Source organism: Tenrec ecaudatus, chromosome 2 (genome assembly GCF_050624435.1).
Source record: "Tenrec ecaudatus isolate mTenEca1 chromosome 2, mTenEca1.hap1, whole genome shotgun sequence".
NCBI classification, from domain to species: Eukaryota; Metazoa; Chordata; class Mammalia; order Afrosoricida; family Tenrecidae; genus Tenrec; species Tenrec ecaudatus.
This window is the reverse complement of record NC_134531.1, coordinates 193,101,652-193,125,060: the sequence shown is the minus strand read 5'-3', so window position 1 is coordinate 193,125,060 and position 23,409 is coordinate 193,101,652. Positions and strand designations below refer to the sequence as shown.

The 23,409-nt window shown below is 44.9% G+C and overlaps 1 protein-coding gene and 2 pseudogenes across 1 annotated transcript; all 3 read left to right on the top strand.

Moving 5' to 3' along the window:
- Positions 1-224: 224 nt before the first annotated feature.
- LOC142441149 (large ribosomal subunit protein eL20 pseudogene) lies at positions 225-792 on the top strand (annotated as a pseudogene).
- Positions 793-2,819: 2,027 nt separating this feature from the next.
- LOC142440241 (protein FAM90A24-like) lies at positions 2,820-7,936 on the top strand. The gene is made up of 6 exons (XM_075542733.1): positions 2,820-2,837; positions 4,099-4,271; positions 5,010-5,187; positions 5,590-5,789; positions 6,394-6,502; positions 7,343-7,936. The coding sequence occupies exons 1-6, from the start codon at positions 2,820-2,822 to the stop codon at positions 7,934-7,936; spliced, it is 1,272 nt and encodes a 423-aa protein (XP_075398848.1).
- Positions 7,937-20,685: 12,749 nt separating this feature from the next.
- On the top strand, positions 20,686-21,216 carry LOC142441148 (large ribosomal subunit protein eL20 pseudogene; annotated as a pseudogene).
- The last annotated feature ends 2,193 nt before the right edge of the window (positions 21,217-23,409 follow it).

Sequence of the window (23,409 nt, the reverse complement as noted above, 5' to 3'; positions counted from 1 at the left end):
TCCCAGCTACTGGGAGAAAGAAGGTTATTTTACACCTGGATTTGTTGTTGAAACTCTTCCTCTGTTCTCAACCACGTGATCTGACAGAGAAAAGTCAACTATGTTCCCAGCAGAATGAGATTATTTGCTCATCATTTCTTTCTTCTTTCAATGATCATTTGCTTTTCTTTTTCCTTATTTATCATACTGATTTCACTTCTTTGTGAAAATGGAGTTGCTTTTGCGGGTCGGGACGAGCGCGGAAGGTCCGCCATGAAGGCCTCGGGCGCGCTTTGTGAGTACAAGGTGGTGGGCCGCTGACTGCCCACCCCCAAGTGCGGGACACCTCCACTCTACCTTACGCGCTTCTTCGCCCCCAACCATGTCGTCGTCAAGTCTCGATGAAGAAGATGAAGAAGTCTTCCGGGGAGATTGTGTACTGCGGGCAGGTGTTCGAGAAGTCCCCTCTGCAGGTGGAGAACTTTGGCATCGGGCTGCGATAGGACTCCCACAGCGGGACCCACAACATGTACCGGGAGTACCGGGACTTGACCACCGCAGGCGCCGTCACCCAGTGCTATCGTGACATGGGTGCTCGGCACCGAGCCCGGGCCCATTCCATCCAAATCATGAAGGTGGATGAGACTGCAGCCAGCAAGTGCCGCCGGCCTTCGGTCAAGCAGTTCCATGACTCCAAGATCAAGTTCCCACTGCCCCACCGAGTCCTGCGACTCCAGCACAAGCCACGCTTCACCACCAAGCGGCCCAACACCTTCTTCTAGGCTGAGACCTCCCGCCCCAGTCTGCCCAATAAACGCTTCGGTAATCCGCAAGAAAAAAAATGTATTTAATATAATCTAATAATGCTTGTAACTAAGGGGCGTGTTTCCGCTATTATATACCAAGTCGTGTTTTATATGCCCTGCGATTTGTTTTATGTAAATGCCCTATTTTTTCTGGACTTTTAAAATTCTATTTGTTTTTAGGAGATGAACCCTTATGAGAAAGTTCACCTTTCATTTCTTCACTTGGAGAGGACTTACTCCAATATTTTCCTAAACCATCTGGATTGAAACAGATTAATTGGCTGCTCATGCACATATCATGCAACTCAGCACGTCAAACATATCAGGAAAAATTTCACAAACTGTACGACAATCAATTTTGCCACACTATGTTTTCCCATACTCACTGTGATTCGTGTTAAATTTTCACTTTTGGCAAAAAAATGTACAGAACAAAAATTTCCCTAATTCCACAAATTCTAAAGGCATAATTTAGTGTGCATGATAATATTATCCCTGTGGCATAGCCATTATTAATGTCCCCTCTGAAATTGTCCCCCCATTGAAAGGAACTCAATGCTTGCTAAGCAGTAATTAGCCTACCCATGGTAACCATAGGTCAAGGTCAGTTGCTTTCTGTTTTAATTCATTTAATAGATTTCTTGAAATGAAATTCACGTGCCTTAAACGTCCATAGTTAGACTTCGTCTAAAAAGCATGGACGGTTCTTCACCACCATCACCTCTAAGGCTCCTGCACCTTCCAAACCCACTTACATAACTACACTTGACCTCCTGCAATCATGCTGGCCCCGCCCAAAGGGGAATTCTACACTGGCCCATGTTGCTGTTGTTGAGAACAAGGGCAAACACATAAGGGGAATGTTTTGAATGCACTAATCTCTGCATGGGAACCATGCAAATGATCTACTACTGTAAAGATTTAGTCTCAGAAAATCAAAGGGGGCAGTTCTACACAAATTGAAATGACGTCAATGGAAAGGAATTTGGCATAGAGCATCCCCCCAGTGCCAGGACATTTAATGCAATGCAAAGTCTCCAGCAAGTGGAGGGTAGGAGAGGATTAGGGTGGGTGAAGGGATTACTGAGTGTCCTGACCTATGGCAAACAGCTTCATGAGAGGATCAGTGAGGGTGGGTCAAGCACCTATATAAGGGGAAGCTCTGCAAACTCTGGTGGCCTCTTTGCCTGCACCTGGTTACTCCTGATTCCTGGTTCAGTGAAGTTGAGGCAGTGGACGGCTCCATTGCTTGTCGATCTGGGACTTTTCAACATCTTACTGCATTCCTTGCGAACCTTGGATCCTGTGACCCTGCAGAGAGGAGTCTGACGCCAGTCTGAGTTCTGGTCCCTCAAGGGAACGTGCCTACAACTCTCCAACAGTGTGAGTAATTTCTCTGAAATCTATCTCTATGTGGACTCCTTGTTGTGTTGCTTTTCTGGGGAACCGAGCCAAACCAAGACACACTTCACGAAAGGACACATGGTCCAACCAAGAGCAAATCTCAAGGCCATCAAGTCATTGCTGGTCCATAGCAACTCGAAAGAGGAGAGTAGAAGTGATCTTTTGGGTTCTGAGTCTGTTGATGTGGACGGGGACAGAAAGTGTCATCTTGCTCCCTCAGAGTGACTGTGGGGTTAGCACTGCTTACCCTCCTTTTAGCAGCCCAGAGAGCAATCCACTCTACTACCAGGGTTCCTCGTGTGGACGCAAGGACTCCTGACACTCTTAACAGGATTTCATAATACAGGAAAATTTCAATAATTATTTCAAAGATGTTCCTTGAGACCCTGAGTTGAAGTGGCAGTTCAAGTGTGATAGAGCTCAGCTATTGCCAAGCAAATCATCCTATGAAGCTCTGGGAGTCAGAGAGGTTTCTTACAAGTCTGTGTGATGCAGATGACTCATCTTGCATGTTGAAAGTGAGGAGGAATTGAAACACTTATTGCTGAAGGTCAAGCATTGTAGCCTCAGTGAATATTACTACTCAATTAAGGAAACCATAATTTCAGAGCTGGACCAAAAGGTACCGTCATGATAAATGGAGAGAAGGTAATACTTGTCAGGGATTGTGTCTCATTTGCAGCCACGTTCAATGCTCTTGGAGGCGGAAGCCAAGAGATCAAATAATGCCTTGCCTTAGGTCAATGTGCTGCGCAAGACCCTGTTAGAGCATCGAAGGGCAAGGAAGTTACTGTGGGGCTAATGAGCGCATTAACCCAGTCACGATATTTTCCATTGCATCATATGCATGGCTCAGTTGGACAGTAAATATGGCATACTCAAGAAAAACTGGTGCATTGAGTTTTGCTAGAGAAGAATGTTGGAAGTACCAGGGACTTTTAGGAGAACAAATTCTTCTGTCTTTATGATTATTTCCTATTTGTCCTTTTTAGTCTCTTTTCAAGGTCGTACAACATTTTCCGTGAACGGTTAAGTCAGGGAGAGAAGCTAGTTCTAGGCTAACCGTGCACCTGAGAGATTCCCGGAATGTACATTCCCTTGTTTCTTGTTCATTCCCACAGAGCACCACGACACCGAGGGTGGTGGCAAGCCTGATGGATCCGAACACTCTTTCAATGGAACAAGGAAAGCAACTCTTGAAGGCCTTTGGGATCCCACAGCGAGATGTGAGTCTGTGAATGTTGGGGTTAGGTGGAATAAACCAACCAAAGGCAAGCTTGTGTCCACTGAGTCAGGCAGGGTTAGCCGAGTTGCAAGAGGAGAGAGCAGAGCTTTGCACGCAGAGCCTGGGAGTTTATTGTGAGTCATGGAAACGCTTCTGGACTGAGGAGACTTGTCTACAGGGTCAGTCTGTTCAGTTTCTGAGGCTGCAGGGTTTTCTCCTGCCCGGCAGCTGGTACACGGAGGCTGCCAATGGTTCGCAGTGGCCCACATTTAATGCACGATTCCAAAGGGCGCCCTGCAGGGGACTACTAGACCTGAATATGTGAGTCAACCCTGAGAGAGGTTCTCTGCCTGTGACTAGCTAGGGGTGATATAAAAGATTTACAACATGGTCACGAACCAATGTGGGTGGCCCTGATGGGAATGGGCACTGTTGGGTGCAACTGCTGTGACATTTCAGTGTCCTCCTGGGGGACACTGCAAAGTCTCATTGGTCTCTCTGCTTCCCTCTGCTGATAGCGACTCCAAGACTTTGCCAAACACTCCCTGGGCCGGGGAACAAGGGAAACCGGAATGCTGTGTTTGACAGTGCACAAAATGACCAAATCTCATGTGCGCTTCTTCTATTTTTTATCTTTTGAACACAGTTCTCATTCTATTTTGACTCCCTTTTGTTGTCTATCAGATTGACATGATGACTGAAAAGTGGATGGTTGCCAGCTCAGTGGAGGTGCTGCTACGGTTCCCCCTGAAGCCAGGAGAGGATCCCAGAGCCCGCTGTGAGCCAAACCAGAGAAGGAAGCCTTCAGTGAACCAGCCTCACACGGCCTCACTCACACCTGGACCGCAAAGGGAGAGGTAGGCCCGGGTGATGGAGTCATGGGCCTAGGCCTGGGTGTGTCATGAGCACACAGGCAGGATGGTGTTCGCTGCTTAAACTAGCAAGGACGTGTTTATTCTGTTGCTGTTGACCATAGTAGGTTTTTCTTGTGAGTCCACTGGTTTGAACCAGTCTGTGCATTTCAGCTTTCCCAGGCATCCTATGGTTGACGGCACGCCCCTGGGCAGTGTTCTGTCTGCCTCTAGGTATTGATTCCACGGGGCCCAATGTGGCCCAGGGACCTGCATGACTCAGCAGTGACAAGTGATTCTGTCACACTTGTGGGTTTGTTGGGCTCAGGGGTGGTGGTGGTGCAGGACTGGTATTAGTTGCTATGAAATGCACGGGTTTTGACAAGCATGGGAGAGGGACCAGACAGTGTGACCAACACCAAACCACACCAAGCAGGCCTCATTGGGTTGAACATTTCACAGGAAGAGCTACAAAAGCATCTAACCGTACAAATCCTCCAGAACCGTGCATCTGAGGGTCCCCATCGACTTCCACTGTGTACAGGGAGAGTGGTCTTATCTAAGACACCCATCCATTCTAGTAGCTGTGGCGTGAGAGAGCTTAAAAGAGTAATCCATTTTGCTGTCAACTCAGGAGAAAATCGATTAGTTGTGGGATAGATTAATAGTCATCTCTTTCCCAAGCCCTTTGGGACTTTTGTCTGTATATGTAGCTCAAGCTCTGTGTACTCTCTTGTGTTCCAGGAAATCCATCAACCAAGGTGTGAGGATGACTAACCAAAGACCCACAGACGTAACAAAGAAGGTAGATCGTGACAGGCCCCAGCAATCTCAAAGACCCACTAAAGTGCTGAACCTGAAAACCAGACACTGTGGACCAGTGAAGGAGAGGTCTCCTCCATCAGATGACATAGCTGCCCAGGTAAGTGTGCCTGCTGACCCCCAGAGGGCGCTTGATCACGGACAGCTCTGTTATCTCCAGCTGTATGCCCTGCTTCATGCAAAGCTGATAAGGAGTGAACAGTTATCTGGTTGAGGAGTCTATTCAGAGTCTGTTCAGAGCAGAGCCAATTCTGGTTCAGTGTCGTATCTGTGGGGTTTTTTGCCCATTATTCACTTTCTGGTTCGTTAGACTCACCTCAAGCCATGATAGTCGTTCCCCTTTGGAATTCCTTAAAATCTATGTGTGGGAGAACCACAAGATTTGGGATTTTCTGATCAGTAAAGAGCCACCTATGTATGTAGCCTTCCCAAAACCAATATTCAATAATTTGTCCTTATATTGACCTTGGATTCAACCACCATGCTCATCTTCCACCCACAGGTGAGGTGCAAGAACTGCGGGGCCTGGGGGCATAAAATGAGCAGCAGGAAGTGCCCCATGAAGAACTGGGATTTGGCCTTACCTCTCCAGCCCTTGGGGTCAAGTGAGGAAAAAGAGAACCTGGAACCAAGAAGACTCCAGGGGACACATTCCGAAAAGTCCTTCAAGGAGATGAACAGACATACTGAACTAGGACGGAGGTAAAGAATTGCTGGTGGCAGAACACTGGCCATTGGAAACTAAGGATTGGGTCCATTCCAGAATTTGGTGGTGCTATGAGTTGTTGTGAAACACAACCTCAGATATTCAAATGCACCAATCCCTTCATAGGAGAATGATAAGGTGGTGTGATACCAGAAAGATCTACAGTCTAAGAAACCATAGATGGTGAGGCCACTAGTTGCATCATCTCAGTGGATGTGGGATTCGGGCCTCCTTCCTGGGCACACCCATGCACAGCATAGCAGGGAAGCTTTGCAGAAATAGACATACTCAGGAGCTGTTATGTACTATGGAGAATATCAGGAGGGAGAGGATATAGGGAACCCTTGGCACTTGACAGATGGAAGCAATAGCATGTCAAGGAAAGCAAGTAATGTCGCCAACTCAGAATTGTTGGTGGTGGTATTTTAAAGAAAAGCAACACACAGTCTTGACAAACTGTACAGGGGCTTCCAGGCCCCTCCCAGAAAAAAAACTGTGTTTAGTGTGAACCTCCAATTTGTGCCTGATCCTTGATTCCCAGTCTACGGTGGGGCAGAACGTTTGGCCATGTCCATAAACTCAGCATAGTGTATTCTGCAGGCCAGAACACCAGGAGATGAAGACAACAACCCAGATCAAGCCCCGGAAAGCACAGAGCATGCAGCAGACTCACTATAAAGACCTAAGGGAGTCTTGTGGCTATATCCGGGTGAGTCCGACTTCTGATCCCTCCTCTGGATCCATTTCTGGTTCCCCGCATTTCCTTCCTTACTATGCCCACATTCAGTGAATTCTTTGCCAGTCAGACAGCAACATCTCAGTGGGTACACTTTCTTTATTGATTCTTGATATTTTGAAAATTTCATATATTTTTTCAGAAAGTGCTAATACAATATGACCATTTACACTACCCAGAATATTTTAGAGAATGTTTTGTGTCCCTTCTTTCAACAATAGACAACATAAAGAGGACTTTCACCATAATGCATTGATCAAGAAAGTACCTGTAGAAACAGCTTTTCATTCACAAGTAGCCCCGTTCAGCGTCACAGATTCAATGACCATGTGCTTATCTCTACTGCATGTCTTTTTCAAGAGTAACTTCTTTTTTCTCTCTTCTTGATTGATGGAAATACTAGGGTATTTCTGCCCAGCCCCCTTATTTATTGCAGTATTTGCTTGTCCTTCCTCCCACCAGGCTGTTGTCATACATCTTCTGTTTGCAAATGAACAGATACGTTATATCTTTACACTGCTTGAGAATCCAAACGCAATTAGAGGTACCAGGAACAATCCAGAGATTTCTAATATGAGGTTTCTTATCCCACAGCTTCCCACCAGGCCAATGCCTGTCTATTCAAGGGTGAAGACATCTACCTCAGACCTGGTTCGCACAAAGGGGCCACCTATGCAGATGGCTGGCATGAGATCCTCTTGCTCTGCACAGTCTTCCATCCAGGAACCCACAGTAAGTTCCCCCCCTTCACCCCTGGGCCCTGATCAAGGGCATCAAGTAGCCTGTGCTGACTCCTTCCATCTGTCTCTGCAGCAGTCTGCACTGTTTACCACCACGACCACCAACACGCCCGACGCTTGCTCTCATGACGTTCCCCAGTCTCTCAACAAGGCACACCAGCTGAAGCGCATCTTCCCTTTCCAGGCACAAAACAATTGTCCCGCTGTGGCCCCCAGCCGACAGCCTGCCACACATAGACTGAACAAGAACACAGAACTCAGCTTGCAGGCACCAAGGAAGAGGTTGTTACACGTGCCCACTGAGACTTGCAAGAATCCCACCAAAAAAACTAGACTTGAGCTTCCAGAGGCCCCTGCTGTGATCTCCATGGCACCTGCGCTGAGGCCAGACAAGAGCTCTCACCTGAATGCAGTCCAGACCGGGGCAGTGCGGCCATCTCCACGGTCCAGCCGCGTTCCACATCTCAGTGTCCTCACCCCGTTCAACAGAGCACCGCAGAGCTCCAGGTCCACAGCGGCTCCAGCCTCAGTCTCATCTAAGAAGCCTGCACCTCGAGTGCCAAGCCCACAGGGGCGCCTGGATTCACAGAAACCATGTGCGCATCCCCCAAGAAGTGTCCTCTATGAAGATCTTTTTGTCTCTTCCTCTGAGAGTGATGGAGAGTGAGACCCTCCTTGTCAAGAGAGACAGCGTCCAGTCTGACGTGTGTGGGCAAATGAAGAACTGAGGAGGGCGCGTGTGGGGAGCACACTGAGTCTCTAGAACTACGATGTCTCCAGTTTGGGGGAGGAGATGACGTGGGGCCACATTCACACTCCAACTCCCCACCACCCAGAGGCTGATTTCCACAAGGCAGCTGCCAGACATGCGTCTACACTGCCTCCTTCCGACACCAAATACATCTCTGCGGCGTTTGGAAATCTTTTGGAATGCCTTTTAAAAGTCACAGTTAATATGTATTGTACCTAATAATTTTAAATTTATTGTTATATAGATGGCATTGTAAATTAGAAATTTTATGAGAAACTGAAAAAGTGAAATATCCTATTCAATGATTTCACATAAAGCTATAAAAATCATTTGTAGAAAGTGTTAAATTCTTCTGTTAAGCATCTACACATGATGTTATGATTCATCTGTTTAGAGTTTTGTTCCCTTTTTATTAATTTTATTGGGGGCTCATACAGGTCTTATCACAATCCATACATTTCATTGTGTCTTACACACTTGTACATTTGTTGCCATCATTTTCAAAACTTTTTTTTTTCACTTGAGCCCTTGGTATCAGCTCATTTTTCCCCTCAACCCCGCACCCCCATTCCACCATGAACCCTTGATAATTTATAAATTATTATTTTTTCGTGAATTACACTTACACTTACCAATGTCTCCCTCACCGACTTTTATGCTGTCTGTCCCCCTGTGAGGGGGTTATATGTAGATCATTGTCATTGGTGCCCCCTGTCTGCCCCCACCTTCCCCTTGCCCTGCTGGTATGGCTACTCTCCATATTGGTCCTGAGGGGTACATCTGTTCTGGATTCCCTGTGTTTCCAGCTCTTATCTGTTTAGAGTTTTTGAGTCATCTGTATATAATGGTAAGATTTATATTTATATAGTGTTAAAATTCATCTGTATATAGCGCTAAACTACGTCTGTATATAGTGTTAGGAGCATCCGTGTGGATTATGGAATTTCGAAAGCTCTGGGTAAATAGCAAGCCTCTGCATGTAAAAAGATGTACATGTTTTCATTGGGACAGTTTCAGGGAAATTCATAAGGAAGGACAGTCTCAGAGCTGTGTATGTTCTGTTAATAAATCATTTGTGAATTTAAAGTTAATCAAGTTGTGTGAATATCATTTTTTCTAAGCTATGGTACCTTTTTACAAAGGCTTTGGCTTTCCTTTGGCACATCCAATGCATTGTCCATTTTATCTCTCAAGTTTTATTATCTGAATATGAAGAAGATTGTGGTCCATGGGAATCTTCATTTGTTGATGCGGCATAACTCAGGGTGAGAAAATAGCTGAAAAAAATCTTCGAATGATTGGAACTTAAAATGTGTGTAGTATGGATTTAGGAAAATTGAAAGTGGTTACAAAAGAAATGGAATGCGTGAAGATCAATATCCTAGACATCAGTGAGTTGAAATGGACTAGTATTGGCTATTTTGAATCAGAAAATCATATGATTTACTCTGCTGGGCATAACGCAATCAAGAGGATTGGCATGGCATTCCTTGTCAGAAAGGATCTTGCTAAATCCATCATGAAGTACAATGCTATCTGTGATAGGATTAAATGCTTCCACCTTCAAGGAGATCCCATCAATACAACTATTAAAATGTAGGCAGCAATCACAAAAGCTAGTGATGAAGAAATTGAAGAATTCTACCTGGGACTTCAATTGGAAATCTATCAAACATGCAATCAAGATGCATTGATAGTTACTGGAAATTGCAACCCAAAAGTTGGAAACAAAGAGGAAGGAACAATAGTCGGAAAATACCAACTTGGTGATGGGAATGGAGCTGGAGATTGCAGGATAGAATTTTGCAAGACCAAGGACTTATTCATAGCAAATACCTTTTTTCAACAGCTCAATATACATGGACTTCCCCCAATGGAATGCACAGAAATGAAACTGACTACTTCTATGGGAAGACCAGGTGGAGAAGCTCAATATCAGCAGCAGTTAAAACCAGGCCAAGGACTGACTGTGAAACAATCAATTGCTCATATGCAACTTCAGCTTAATGCTGAAGAAAATTAAAACAAATCCACAAGAGCCAACATATGCCCTTGAGTCTACGCCACCTGAATCCTGAGACCATCTCAAGAACAGCGTTAGCACACCGAGAACTGATGACCGCAGACCTGACGAGCTGTGGGGGGTCTGCAGTAGCTCTTGCTGTGTATGCATATCAATGTTTCAGGAAAAGTTGAAAGAAATGCCCAACACGTTTTTAAAACAGATTATACAAATTTAATTGGTGCTCAGATCCAAATACTTTCGGGGATTCTGTCAAACAAGGTCTGCGCTCCATGCCATGTTTTTGACTTTCACTGGATCCCTACTTTGATGACACCATTATTTTTATTTCTGGTTAACTTTGCCTCTTCCGGGTGAGAAGGGCTCTGTAGCGAAGGGCAAAGGTACCATGCCAGCCCTCTGTGGCCCTATGAAATAGATTAGAGCTTCAATCCTGAGCTCCCTGGTTTGCAAGAGGGGATGAATGGAGGTAACAGCCCAAAGTTCATTTGCAGATATTTCAGATATAGATGAAGCCTACATTGAAAACTTGCTGATCATTAATAAGAGATGTAGATAATCTTGCCCCCAGGCAGAAGGCCTTGGAGAGGGGATTCTCTTTACCCCTCTGTGCCCAGCCCAGGGAGGGGCAGTCTCTCTCTTAGGTGTAGCCTTGATGGAAGTCACCATAGTGAGGATGGTGCTTGTAGTCACATAGTCAAGAGTCATGGCCTATCACCTGGACCCTGATTGCCTTTGTGGGAAGACCCTGAACCAGTCATGTCAGCCCTTCTGTCTAACAATGTGCCTGCTCCAATCATGGATCCACACCCCCTCCCCGCCTTTGTAGTCCCACCTATGACTGTGATGTAGTGATTATACTTTTGTGACACTTTCTTCAATGCCCCCACGCCCCACACCCCACGCCCAAACCCTATTCATCTTTGGTCTTGAGATTGAGAACCCTCAGATGCCATTTCAATCCCGTGTCGGTGGTCTCCCTCAGGTGTGGCTTTGGGTTGTCTTTGTCTCTTTTAAAGCTTATTAAATGCTCTCTTAAAAAAACTGTTTTCAAAATAGGATCTCTTGTACTTTAAGCACTAACTTTATCAAAGCGCTCCTCTAATAAGGAGTTTGTATTGTCCTTTGGCCCTCTAGAAATTCAACACTCAAAATTCCTTGAGCACTAGCCCCCCCCTCCAAAAAAAAAGTGTTGCCATGACCTTTCCTTCGACTCGATAACTTCCACTATTTGTAGCCATAGTTTGATCACGCTTTATCTTCAAGATCCTACTGGTAAAACCTTATTTCATCTCCTGCTACAGTTCTTCCAAGAAATGCTTCAGGTTCTTGAACGCAGTTATTTAAATTTCCCCCAAAAGCTCAATCAGTTCACCTGCAGCTGATCTGGGTGCACTAGTTTGGACAGCCATCATAAAGAAAGTTTGCTCAACTTTAATTTCTCAGTCAGAATTGAGCAAGTGGAACCAATTGAGATGTCTTGAGTGTGGTGTTGTTTCTGCTCTTACTCACTAGTCCTCTTCAACCAGGACACAAGCAAGATGAATTGTTCCTCACAGATTGATGTGGGGAGTCGACCACTGCAGGCTTCATCTTCTCTGTCATTCCGTCCGTTCTCAAAGGAGTTTTACATTTGTAAACTGTTGGTTTCTTTCAGGACCTTGTCCTCGTACACTTTCTGTGAGCATCAATATTTTAGCCATTCTTCTACTCAAGTTTGCCGTAAATTTTATTATTCTACTTGCTTCAATTTCAGCAGAAGCATATTGTTCTGATAGCCTTTTTTAAAAAAAAAAACTAATATCTTATGTTCTTTAGCACCTCAACAGGGGTGGGTATAAAAAAAGCCCTTAAGTGCTCCCCAGTGGCGGCTTCCACAGCTTCACTCTGCTGCAGGCTGTTGAACCCGTCCGCTTGTCCCCAATAAAGCCTGCTTTTTAATCAATTCTCGGCGAGTATGGTCCGTCTCTTCTCATTTCGTGCCTCAGTTTACCTAACAAGATCCTGTTCAAATATCTTCTAACAAGTTGGCATGTATTTGTTTTGGTGCAAACTTGATATGTACGCGTGCTGTTTTGTGAGGTCGTTGCCTGCAGTCAGCTCTGACTCGCAGTGACCTTGTGTTCAACAGCAGAACACATTGTGCAAACCTCACAATTTTTTCTCAGGTCTGACCCCTTGGTTGCAGCCACTGTATCAATCCATCTTGTCCGAGGTCTTCTCTATACACTGCCTCAATATTGTCCCAAGCATGATGTCCTTCTCCAGGGACTGGTCTCTCCTGATAACATGTCCAAAGTACATGGGAAGAAGTCATGCTGTCCTGGCTCAAAGGAACATTCTAGTGGTACTTCTTCTAAGACAGATTTATTTGTTCTTCTGGAAACCATGGTATTTTCAATATTCTTATCGGCCCCCCAATTCAAATGCCCTCTCACAGCTCATCAGCTCTTCTGTCATCAGCTCTCAGTGTGCTAAATCCATTCTTGAGATGGTCTCAGAATTCACGTGGCTGAGACTCAAGGGCATATTTTGGCTACTGTGGATTTGTTTTAATTTTCTCCATCATTAACCTGAATTTACATATGAGCAATTGATCATTTCATTCCCAGTCAACTTTGGCCTGGTTGCAGCTGCTGCTGCTATTAAGCTTCTCCACCTGGTCTTCCCACATGCGGGGAAGTCCATGTGTATAGTTAGCTATCTTTTGTGTTGTTGAAATAAAGTATTTGCTTTGAACAAGTCCTTGGGCTTGCAAACTTCTATCCTGCAAATTTCACCTTCATTTCTATCACCAAGTCCACATTTCCCAACTAGTATTCTTTCCTCTTTGTTTCAAACTTTGCATTGCAATCACCAACAACTATCGATGCATATTGACTGCATGTTTTCTCAATTTCCAATCAGACTTAGGTAGAATTCTTCAGTGTCTTCATCACTAGTTTTTGTGGTTACTGCATACATTTAAATAAAAGTTGTTTGATTAGATTTCTTTGAAGTGGGTAGATCTCATCCAATCACATGCAGCATTGGCTTCATGATGGTTGTGTTGCTCTCAGAATGGAAATCACCTGTGCTAGTCCAGGCACAGTAAATCATATGATTTTCTGATTAAAAATAGCTAATTGTAGTCCATTTCAACTCACTAATAAGTAGGAGATCAATCTTTATGCATTTCATATTTTGAAGACTTCTAGTGTATTTAATATCAGTCTTTCCTTTCGACTACCCTCAATATTAATATCCTAGACCGTGGTAGAATTCCCATCTTCCATGGGGTGACCATGTTCAATTATTGACCAATGTGCAGCCGCGTCATGCCTATCAGAGGTGGTGTGAGCATTGCGCTGATGCTGAAGAGGTTCCGTGGAGTTTCCTGGCCAAGACAGACATGAAGAAACTACCTGGTGGTTGTTACATAATCATATGTCAACCTGAGGGTATTAAGAGAGAAAACGGTGGAGGTTAGCCCATCAATCTGCTTGCAGCTTGATTGGAGGGCTACTGAGATCAACGGTTCTCTGAAGGCCTGCCTCCCTCTCCCTGCTTTCACCGTCCTGTTGACGAGCCACGTGGAGCCACGCTGAGACCTGGGAGAGCCTGGAGATGCTTCCACCTTCCACTACCACTGGATCCACAAGACTTTGCACCCACTTGCTTGTGATCTTCCGACATTTCGCATCATTGCATGTGCTGCATGAGTCTGACAAAGAATTTATGGACTAATATTAGACTTATGAACTTGATCTAGATTGGGCTGGGATGTTTTCTTAATATACCATTACTCATTGAAGGAGCCATGAAAGGAGAGCTGTGTCTCCTGTCATGTACCTGTCTAGGACAGAATGCAAACATCTGTCCTAGCTGGTTCTCATAAACCGCTTCGTTACTGCAAATGGTAAGGGAATTGTGGAAGCAGCTGCAAACAGTGTTTCCCTGGTAGAATGTAAACAAGCGGTATGGGCCGAGATACAGAACTCGCTATCAAGGCTATGAGAAATTCAAGTGTGGGAATAGCAAACTTGTCTGGGAACACTGCCAGTAACTAGTACATATAATAAAGCACTGCGGGCCGTCAAGGCTGCTGCAGTTTTGTACCATCTCTGTGTCTACATTGTGCTGCAGTGCTGTGTTATCTGTGTGTGTCTATTCATGTTCTATGTCCATTCTCCCTGCTCAAGAAGCTGCTTCACTCGTTGATATAAAGCTCTTTCTTTTTTGTTTTATTTATTTATTTTTAAACATTTTATTAGGGACTCATACAACTCTTATCACGATTCATACATACATCAATTGTATAAAGCACATCTGTACATTCTTTGCCCTCATCATTTTAAAAGCATTTGCTCTCCACTTAACCCCTTTGCATCAGGTCCTTTTTTTCTCCCCTCCCTCCCCGCTCCCTCAAGAGCTCTTGATAATTTATAAATTATTATTTTGTCATATCTTGCCCTGTCTGACGTCTCCGTTCACCCCCTTTTCTGTTGTCCATCTCCCAGGGCGAGGCCACATGTAGATCCTTCTAATCGGTTCCCTTTCCAACCCACTCTCACTCTACCTTCCCAGTATCATCCCTCAAACCCTTAGTCCTGAAGGTATCATCTGCCCTAGATTCCCTGTGCCTCCAGCTCCTATCTGTACCAGTGTACATCCTCTGCTCTATCCATACTTGCAAGGTAGAATTCGGATCGTGATACTTGAGGGGGGTGGGGGAGGAAGAATGTAGGAACTGGAGGACAACTGTATTCTTCATCGCACCCTGACTGACTCATCTCCTCCCTTAGACCCCTCTGCAAGGGATCTCCAGTGGCCGAAAAATGGGCTTTGGGTCTCCACTCTGCACATCCCCCTTCATTCACTATGGTAAGATTTTTTTTTTCTGATGATGCCTTATATCTGCTCCCTTCAACACCTTGTGATCGCACAGGCTGGTGTGTTTCTTCCATGTGCGCGTTGTTGCTTCTGAGCTAGATGGACACTTGTTTACCGCCAAGCCTTTAAGACCTCAGACACTATCTCTTTTGATAGCCGGGCACCATCAGCTTTCTTCACCACATTGCTTATGCACCTGTTTGTCCTCAGCGATTGTATCATGGAGGTGTGCCCCCTATGATATGATTTTTTGTTCTTTGATGCCTGATAACTGATCCCTTTGGAACCACGTGATCACACAGGCTGGTGTGTTCTTCCACGTGGGCTTTGTTGCTTCTGAGCTAGATGGCCACTTGTTTATCTTCAAGTCTTTAAGACCCAAGACGCTATATCTTTTAATAGCTGGGCATCATCACCTTTCTTCACCACATTTGTTTGTTCACCCGCTTTGGCCTCAGCAATTGTGTCGGGAGAGTGAGCATCATAGAGTGCCAATTTAATAGAAGAAAGTATTCATGCATTGAGGGAGTGCTTGAGTAGAGGCCCAAGGTCCTTCTGCCACCTTACTACTGAATCTATAAATATAGACAGATAGATCTATTTCCCCATCCTCATATATATTTGCGTATGTACATGTCTTTGTCTAGACCTCTATAGATACCCTTTGCCTCCTAGCTCTTTCCTCTATTTCCCTTGACTTTGCTCCTGTCCCACTATCATGCTCCATACTCACCTGGGTTTCAGCTACACCTCTTCGTTACCTTACCCTTGATCATGCCCTACCAGGCCTGCCACACCCACCTCACCACCAACTTGGATCCCTTTTTGTACCCTTGTCCCTGGGTTTGTCAACACCACTTCCTTACCCCCTATCCCATGTCCCCCACAAACTGTTGGTCCCTTTGTTTTACCTCCAGATAGTTCATCCAGTCTATCTTATTTAGACAGACCTGCGGAGATAATAACATGCACAAAAACAAGACAGAGCAAAACAAAGCAACAGTATACAACAAAACAACGACAACAAACCACTGACAAAGAACAAAACAAAACACATCAAGAAAGAAAAGCTTGTAGTTAGTTCAAGGATCGTTTGTTGGCCTTTACGAGTGTTTTCTAGTCCAGTCTGTTGGGACACCATGCCCTGGCCTCAAAGTCCACTGTCAGCATTCTCTGGAAACCTTGCTGCTCTGTTCCCTGGCTGTTCCGCTACACTCCCCCAGTGCTTTGCCTCAGTGTGGTGGGATCAGGTCGGGCACAATTCCCACACTGTGTCTCTGGTGCTATCCCCTGCAGGGCCATGGGTCACGGAGGGACATCATGTCTCATAGTTGGGCTGGCCATGTGTCCTCTCTGTGGACTGGCTGCTCTAATTGGGGTCATCATCCTCAGGGCCTGGTGGGCCAGGATGTGCTCCACTCTCTCCAACTACCCCTTCATCTGATCAGATATGTCCCTCTCCTAGAATAAAACTCTTTCTTACACATCTATGACTATCTTTGGATTTGCTTTTCTAGTGAAGCCAGCCTAACAGAGGTGTGGTGATTACTAGAAGCACAGAAGATGACAGAACCAGGCAGTAGTTCATCATGTTGAGCATGGGGTTGCCATGAATTAGGAGTAAACACAACTGCACCTAACAACAGATGTGGTTTAAATGCACAGAGATTTAAACTTGCAGTCCTTCTGTTACAGCTGTATCCAAAAGGTACATTCAGCTATGACTCTGACTCTAAGTCCCTTTTATTGGTGCTGCTAGAAATTGACAAGGGTATTGGGAAGACCAGCTGGTGGCAAATCCTACTGAGCCTCTGATTTAAATCAGTTACCATACTGCTCTGTTCACTCTCTACACACATTGAAAATGTGCTCTGGCAAGTGAGCTCTTTAAATGTCCCTACCGACACTACCAGGAAATATCTAACACCTGGGACATTATTCATCTTGGGTAGTATAGCATGCATTGCAGACTATTGTGACCTGTTCGGTGGCAAACAAGGGGCACTGAGACCTTTGATGGCCTAATGTACTGGAGGCAGACGGACCATTGGTTCATCATGAGGAGCTTCAAATAAATAATCCTGCGAAGTGGTTATTCAAACCCTACTCTTTACGTTTTGCTGGAAGATGGAGTCAGCTTGTTTTCCCTTAGTGGTTAAGTAAAGTAAGTTGCTATGTAGTCATTCTGTAGCGTGTATTACATGTAGGAGTTTTAGAGCAAGCAAGACCTGGAATTCAATCCTGCTCTGGTACTTGGTAACTTTGTGATCTATAGCAAATACCCAATTACTGACTTTTACGGTTGCTTATGTTATTAAGCTTATAGGTAAAATGGTAGCACATAATCAGTATTTACTGATAGCAAAAAGGCAATTGGATCCAGCAGATAATTATTCATAATTAGCAATAATAAAACAGGAAACTGAAAGCACCTCTGAAGTTTTCTCTAAAGATAAGCTTTTGTGAAATAATTTTCAAATTTTAGATTTTTGCTCTGAAACTCATACATAGATGTGTGTTTTCTGTACTCCAAATAACATCTTGTATATGTGTCAGAATATATGAGAAGAATATTGCTCTGGTTGCTCCCCAAAGTTTACAGTTTTCTTCAGATAGTTGTTTTTAACATATGGTTTAATTCAAAGTTCTTATTTTTTAAACGTTTCATTTACAAGCAATTCACATAGTATACAATTTAATCCTTGAATCGTATTAAGGGTTGTGCAATCACCACCACAATCAGCTTCAGAGCATTAGTTTGCTTGGCTTGGGACTTTATAGAGTGGGCTAAGGCTGGCAGGTGAAAGTGTTAAGCTAATTAGTGTAAGTAGTAATTTAGTTGCTGCCTTTCTCTTTTATGCAGAGAATCCTTGTCACAATGCAGAAACTCCTAGACACTTTTCTTTCTTAGCCATACTTGACCCCTCTGAGCATGTGAGGGGTTGGAGCTTGTTTGTTGTTGTTGTGGTGTTGTGGGGTTTCATTTTGGTCACAATAGGACTGCTGAAGGAAACCAAGGAGGCCTGGTGCACAGGTGCTACATGATGGGCTGTGACCCCCCAAGGGAGCTAGTTTGAAACACCAGCTTTCCCCAGGGAGAAACGCAGAGCGTGTCCCGCTCATAAGCTGTTTCACAGTCTGAAACCCACAGGGGGCCACCAAGAGGCAACCTTCACTGCCTGGCAGTGAGTGAGTGGGTGGGTGAGAGAATGAGTGAGTGAGTGAGTGAATGAGTGAGTGTGTGAGTGAGTGAGTGAGTGAGTGAGTGAGTGAGTGAGTGAGTGAGTGAGTAAGTGAGTTAGTTAAAGCAACCAGAGCCATTCATGACCCATTGACAAGCAAATGAATTGTGGGTTCCCATTTCTTTCTAGCCCCAATACAACAAACCTAGTTCTGGTAACATGGTCCTGTTTGATTGTCTTAGTCTGGGTAGACTAGAGAAAAAAATCCACATGTGTTTAAAAGAGACATGTGTAAAAGACATGTGTAAAAGAAACTCACATGTGTCTAAGAGAGAATTTTATATAAAGGGTAATTGGGCATTAAGAAAGCATCCCAACCAAATCCAGTCCAAGATCATAAGTCCGATATTAGGCCATATGTCTGACTCCAGTCTATAAAGTCCTCTTCAGACTCATGAAACACATGCAATGACACCGAGTGCACGGTAATGGGTAGAAAGGGTAATGGGTAATAGGCGGTCAGTGAGTAGAAAGTCTTGGATCCAGTGGCATTGCAATCATGTCAGTGTTGGCAGAGATCTCTACGTGGCTTCTCTGGCTTCAGATGTCTGGTTGCATCAGGGCAGACCCATGTGGCTTCTCCAGCTCCAGGCATTACTGCAGTTCCATGGGTCTTGTCCGCTGCAAATGTCTCCCAGGGAGGGAGCCCAGAGGTGTCTCCTGCCTCCAAGGAATAAATGTACAATTTCCCATAATTCTCAGAAGAAGGTGATGCCCACAGAAAGTTCTCCTTGGCTATGATCTGATTAACAGGCTAGACTCCACCACTTTATGGTGAATCCTCAACTTGACAAAAGATTATCTAACTACCACATTGATACTCACCTTCATGGAGAGCTCCTGAAATAAGGGCGCTACAGAAAAATGTGAGGAAATTGCCTGGTGCCAGTCTATCAATGTCTGATGTCTTAAAGTCTTATATTCAGACAGGGAGCCATCTCAATGAGGTGTCAACTAAGTCCACATCAAAGAAGCACACCAGCCTGTGTGAGCAATCCAAAGGTGAAAATGACAAAATCCAAATATGATGAAGGGAAAAATATCAGGTCTTAATTGGTGAACACCCATTTTGTACAAGGCCCTGTAGGACAGCGGGAGCCCCAAATCCACCTGAAGACAATCTAGTCAAACGAATCCTCTGGCAGATGCTCGCTGGCCATGACAAGGGACCTGCATGGCTTTACTATCAGACAGAGATGGTGGAGAACTTGAGTAAAATGGATCCAACTACGATGTGATAGGACACTTGGTCAGCTGATCTCCCTCTTGACCCAAACTGAATTTACCTAGGCTTAAATAATTCTCGCTTGGTCCGTGACAGAACTGTCTTCTCTGGATTTCAAAATATTTCTGCTTTTCTTTTTTTTCTTATCGTATATTTATATTTTTAGATTTTATAGGTAGATGTATGTAGGTATAAAGGAAATATATATATTTGTTTCTTTTTGGTTCTGGTCTTTATTGTTTCTGCTAGGAGTCCCAGGTTATGAAACACAGAAGTCGTGGATGCAGAGAGACAGAAACTGATACACTTGACCAATGTCACCATGGGTGCAAGAGGAAGAGTGTCTGCTGAGGGGCACTGAGTTCATTTTCCTGACGGTGGAACAATGAGAAGAGGGATGACGGTTTGGAGAGGGATGGCCGCAATGACTCACAATACGGAGATGTAATCAATGGCACCGAATTCTACGTTTATTGCTTCTTCCATTTCCCCGTGTAACTCAGCGGTAATGTCCGATTGATACTTCTTATCAGTTAAGGTGAAAGTTAAAGTCACAAGGCTCCTTTGAAGGAACATTCATATATTTCCTTGACATCAACATTCCCTGTTACATCATATTCATGTGTAAGTTCAATATTGAGTAAAAAGTACCTTAGGAAAACGGATGCATCTCCAGTGGGGGTTGGAGGAAACCACTGACAGTTACCATGGGTGCTAAGAGGACAAATCCATGTGTCTTAGGAAAAGGAAGGGCGGGTGCTCTCCAGAGGCAACCATTGCAAGATCAGTGTTCATACTGCGCACATGTGCTCAGGAGAGACCAGTCCCTGCAGCAGGTAATCATGTGAGGTGAAGTGGCAGGGCAGCGAGGAGGAGGAAGGCCTTCCCATGGATGGATGGACACAGAGGCTGCATCAATGGACTCAGGCAACTCCACAACTGGGCGGCAGAGCGGAGTGTGTAGTGCTCCCTCTGTGGGAGTGGGCTCTCCATGGGTGGGGCTGGAGGCCCTGGTACCCAACAGCAGCAGCAGCACCTCTCAGCTGGGATGCTCCAGCTACTGGGAGAAAGAAGGTTATTTTACACCTGGATTTGTCGTTGAAACTCTTCCTCTGTTCTCAACCACGTGATCTGACAGAGAAAAGTCAACTATGTTCCCAGCAGAATGAGATTATTTGCTCATCATTTCTTTCTTCTTTCAATGATCATTTGCTTTTCTTTTTCCTTATTTATCATACTGATTTCACTTCTTTGTGAAAATGGAGTTGCTTTTGCGGGTCGGGACGTGCGCGGAAGTTCCGCCATGAAGGCCTCGGGCGCGCTTCGTGAGTACAAGGTGGTGGGCCGCTGACTGCCCACCCCCAAGTGCCGGACCCCGCCACTCTACCTTACGCGCTTCTTCGCCCCCAACCATGTCGTCGTCAAGTCTCGATGAAGAAGATGAAGAAGTCTTCCGGGGAGATTGTGTACTGCGGGCAGGTGTTCGAGAAGTCCCCTCTGCAAGTGGAGAACTTTGGCATCGGGCTGCGATAGGACTCCCACAGTGGGACCCACAACATGTACCGGGACTTGACCACCGCAGGCGCCGTCACCCAGTGCTATCATGACATGGGTGCTCGGCACCGAGCCCGGGCCCATTCCATCCAAATCATGAAGGTGGATGAGACTGCAGCCAGCAAGTGCCGCCGGCCTTCGGTCAAGCAGTTCCATGACTCCAAGATCAAGTTCCCACTGCCCCACCGAGTCCTGCGACTCCAGCACAAGCCACGCTTCACCACCAAGCGGCCCAACACCTTCTTCTAGGCTGAGACCTCCCGCCCCAGTCTGCCCAATAAACGCTTCGGGGATCGGCAAGAAAAAAAATGTATTTAATATAATCTAATAATGCTTGTAATTAAGGGGCGTGTTTCCGCTATTATATACCAAGTCGTGTTTTATATGCCCTGCGATTTGTTTTATGTAAATGCCCTATTTTTTCTGGACTTTTAAAATTCTATTTGTTTTTAGGAGATGAACCCTTATGAGAAAGTTCACCTTTCATTTCTTCACTTGGAGAGGACTTACTCCAATATTTTCCTAAACCATCTGGATTGAAACAGATTAATTGGCTGCTCATGGACATATCATGCAACTCAGCACGTCAAACATATCAGGAAAAATTTCACAAACTGTACGACAATCAATTTTGCCACACTATGTTTTCCCATACTCACTGTGATTCGTGTTAAATTTTCACTTTTGGCAAAAAAATGTACAGAACAAAAATTTCCCTAATTCCACAAATTCTAAAGGCATAATTTAGTGTGCATGATAATAGTATCCCTGTGGCATAGACATTATTAATGTCCCCTCTGAAATTGTCCCCCCATTGAAAGGAACTCAATGCCTGCTAAGCAGTAATTAGCCTACCCATGGTAACCATAGGTCAAGGTCAGTTGCTTTCTGTTTTAATTCATTTGATAGATTTCTTGAAATGAAATTCACGTGCCTTAAACGTCCATAGTTAGACTTCGTCTAAAAAGCATGGAAGGTTCCTCACCACTGTCACCTCTAAGGCTCCTGCACCTTCCAAACCCACTTACATAACTACACTTGACCTCCTGCAATCATGCTGGCCCCGCCCAAAGGGCAATTCTACAAGGCCCATGTTGCTGTTGTTGAGAACAAGGGCAAACACATAAGGGGAATGTTTTGAATGCACTAATCTCTGCATGGGAACCATGAAAATGATCTACTACTGTAAAGATTTAGTCTCAGAAAATCAAAGGGGGCAGTTCTACACAAATTGAAATGACGTCAATGGAAAGGAATTTGGCATAGAGCATCCCCCCAGTGCCAGGACATTTAATGCAATGCAAAGTCTCCAGCAAGTGGAGGGTAGGAGAGGATTAGGGTGGGTGAAGGGATTACTGAGTGTCCTGACCTATGGCAAACAGCTTCATGAGAGGATCAGTGAGGGTGGGTCAAGCACCTATATAAGGGGAAGCTCTGCACACTCTGGTGGCCTCTTTGCCTGCACCTAGTTACTCCTGATTCCTGGTTCAGTGAAGTCGAGGCAGTGGACGGCTCCATTGCTTGTCGATCTGGGACTTTTCAACATCTTACTGCATTCCTTGCGAACCTTGGATCCTGTGACCCTGCAGAGAGGAGTCTGACGCCAGTCTGAGTTCTGGTCCCTCAAGGGAACGTGCCTACAACTCTCCAACAGTGTGAGTAATTTCTTTGAAATCTATCTCTATGTGGACTCCTTGTTGTGTTGCTTTTCTGGGGAACCGAGCCAAACCAAGACACACTTCACGAAAGGACACATGGTCCAACCAAGAGCAAATCTCAAGGCCATCAAGTCATTGCTGGTCCATAGCAACTCGAAAGAGGAGAGTAGAAGTGATCTTTTGGGTTCTGAGTCTGTTGATGTGGACGGGGACAGAAAGTGTCATCTTGCTCCCTCAGAGTGACTGTGGGGTTAGCACTGCTTACCCTCCTTTTAGCAGCCCAGAGAGCAATCCACTCTACTACCAGGGTTCCTCGTGTGGACGCAAGGACTCCTGACACTCTTAACAGGATTTCATGATACAGGAAAATTTCAATAATTATTTCAAAGATGTTCCTTGAGACCCTGAGTTGAAGTGGCAGTTCAAGTGTGATAGAGCTCAGCTATTGCCAAGCAAATCATCCTATGAAGCTCTGGGAGTCAGAGAGGTTTCTTACAAGTCTGTGTGATGCAGATGACTCATCTTGCATGTTGAAAGTGAGGAGGAATTGAAACACTTATTGCTGAAGGTCAAGCATGGTAGCCTCAGTGAATATTACAACTCAATTAAGGAAACCATATTTTCAGAGCTGGACCAAAAGTTACTGTCATGATAAATGGAGAGAAGGTTATACTTGTCAGGGATTGTGTCTCATTTGCAGCCACGTTCAATGCTCTTGGAGGCAGAAGCCAAGAGATCAAATAATGCCTTGCCTTAGGTCAATGTGCAGCGCAAGACCCTGTTAGAGCATCGAAGGGCAAGGAAGTTACTGTGGG

Excerpts from the sequence above, each read along its gene's own strand:
- LOC142440241 (XM_075542733.1), top strand. Across the intron at positions 4,272-5,009 it reads CCTGGACCGCAAAGGGAGAG|GAAATCCATCAACCAAGGTG; the intron begins GTAGGCCCGGGT and ends CTTGTGTTCCAG. Across the intron at positions 5,188-5,589 it reads CAGATGACATAGCTGCCCAG|GTGAGGTGCAAGAACTGCGG; the intron begins GTAAGTGTGCCT and ends TTCCACCCACAG.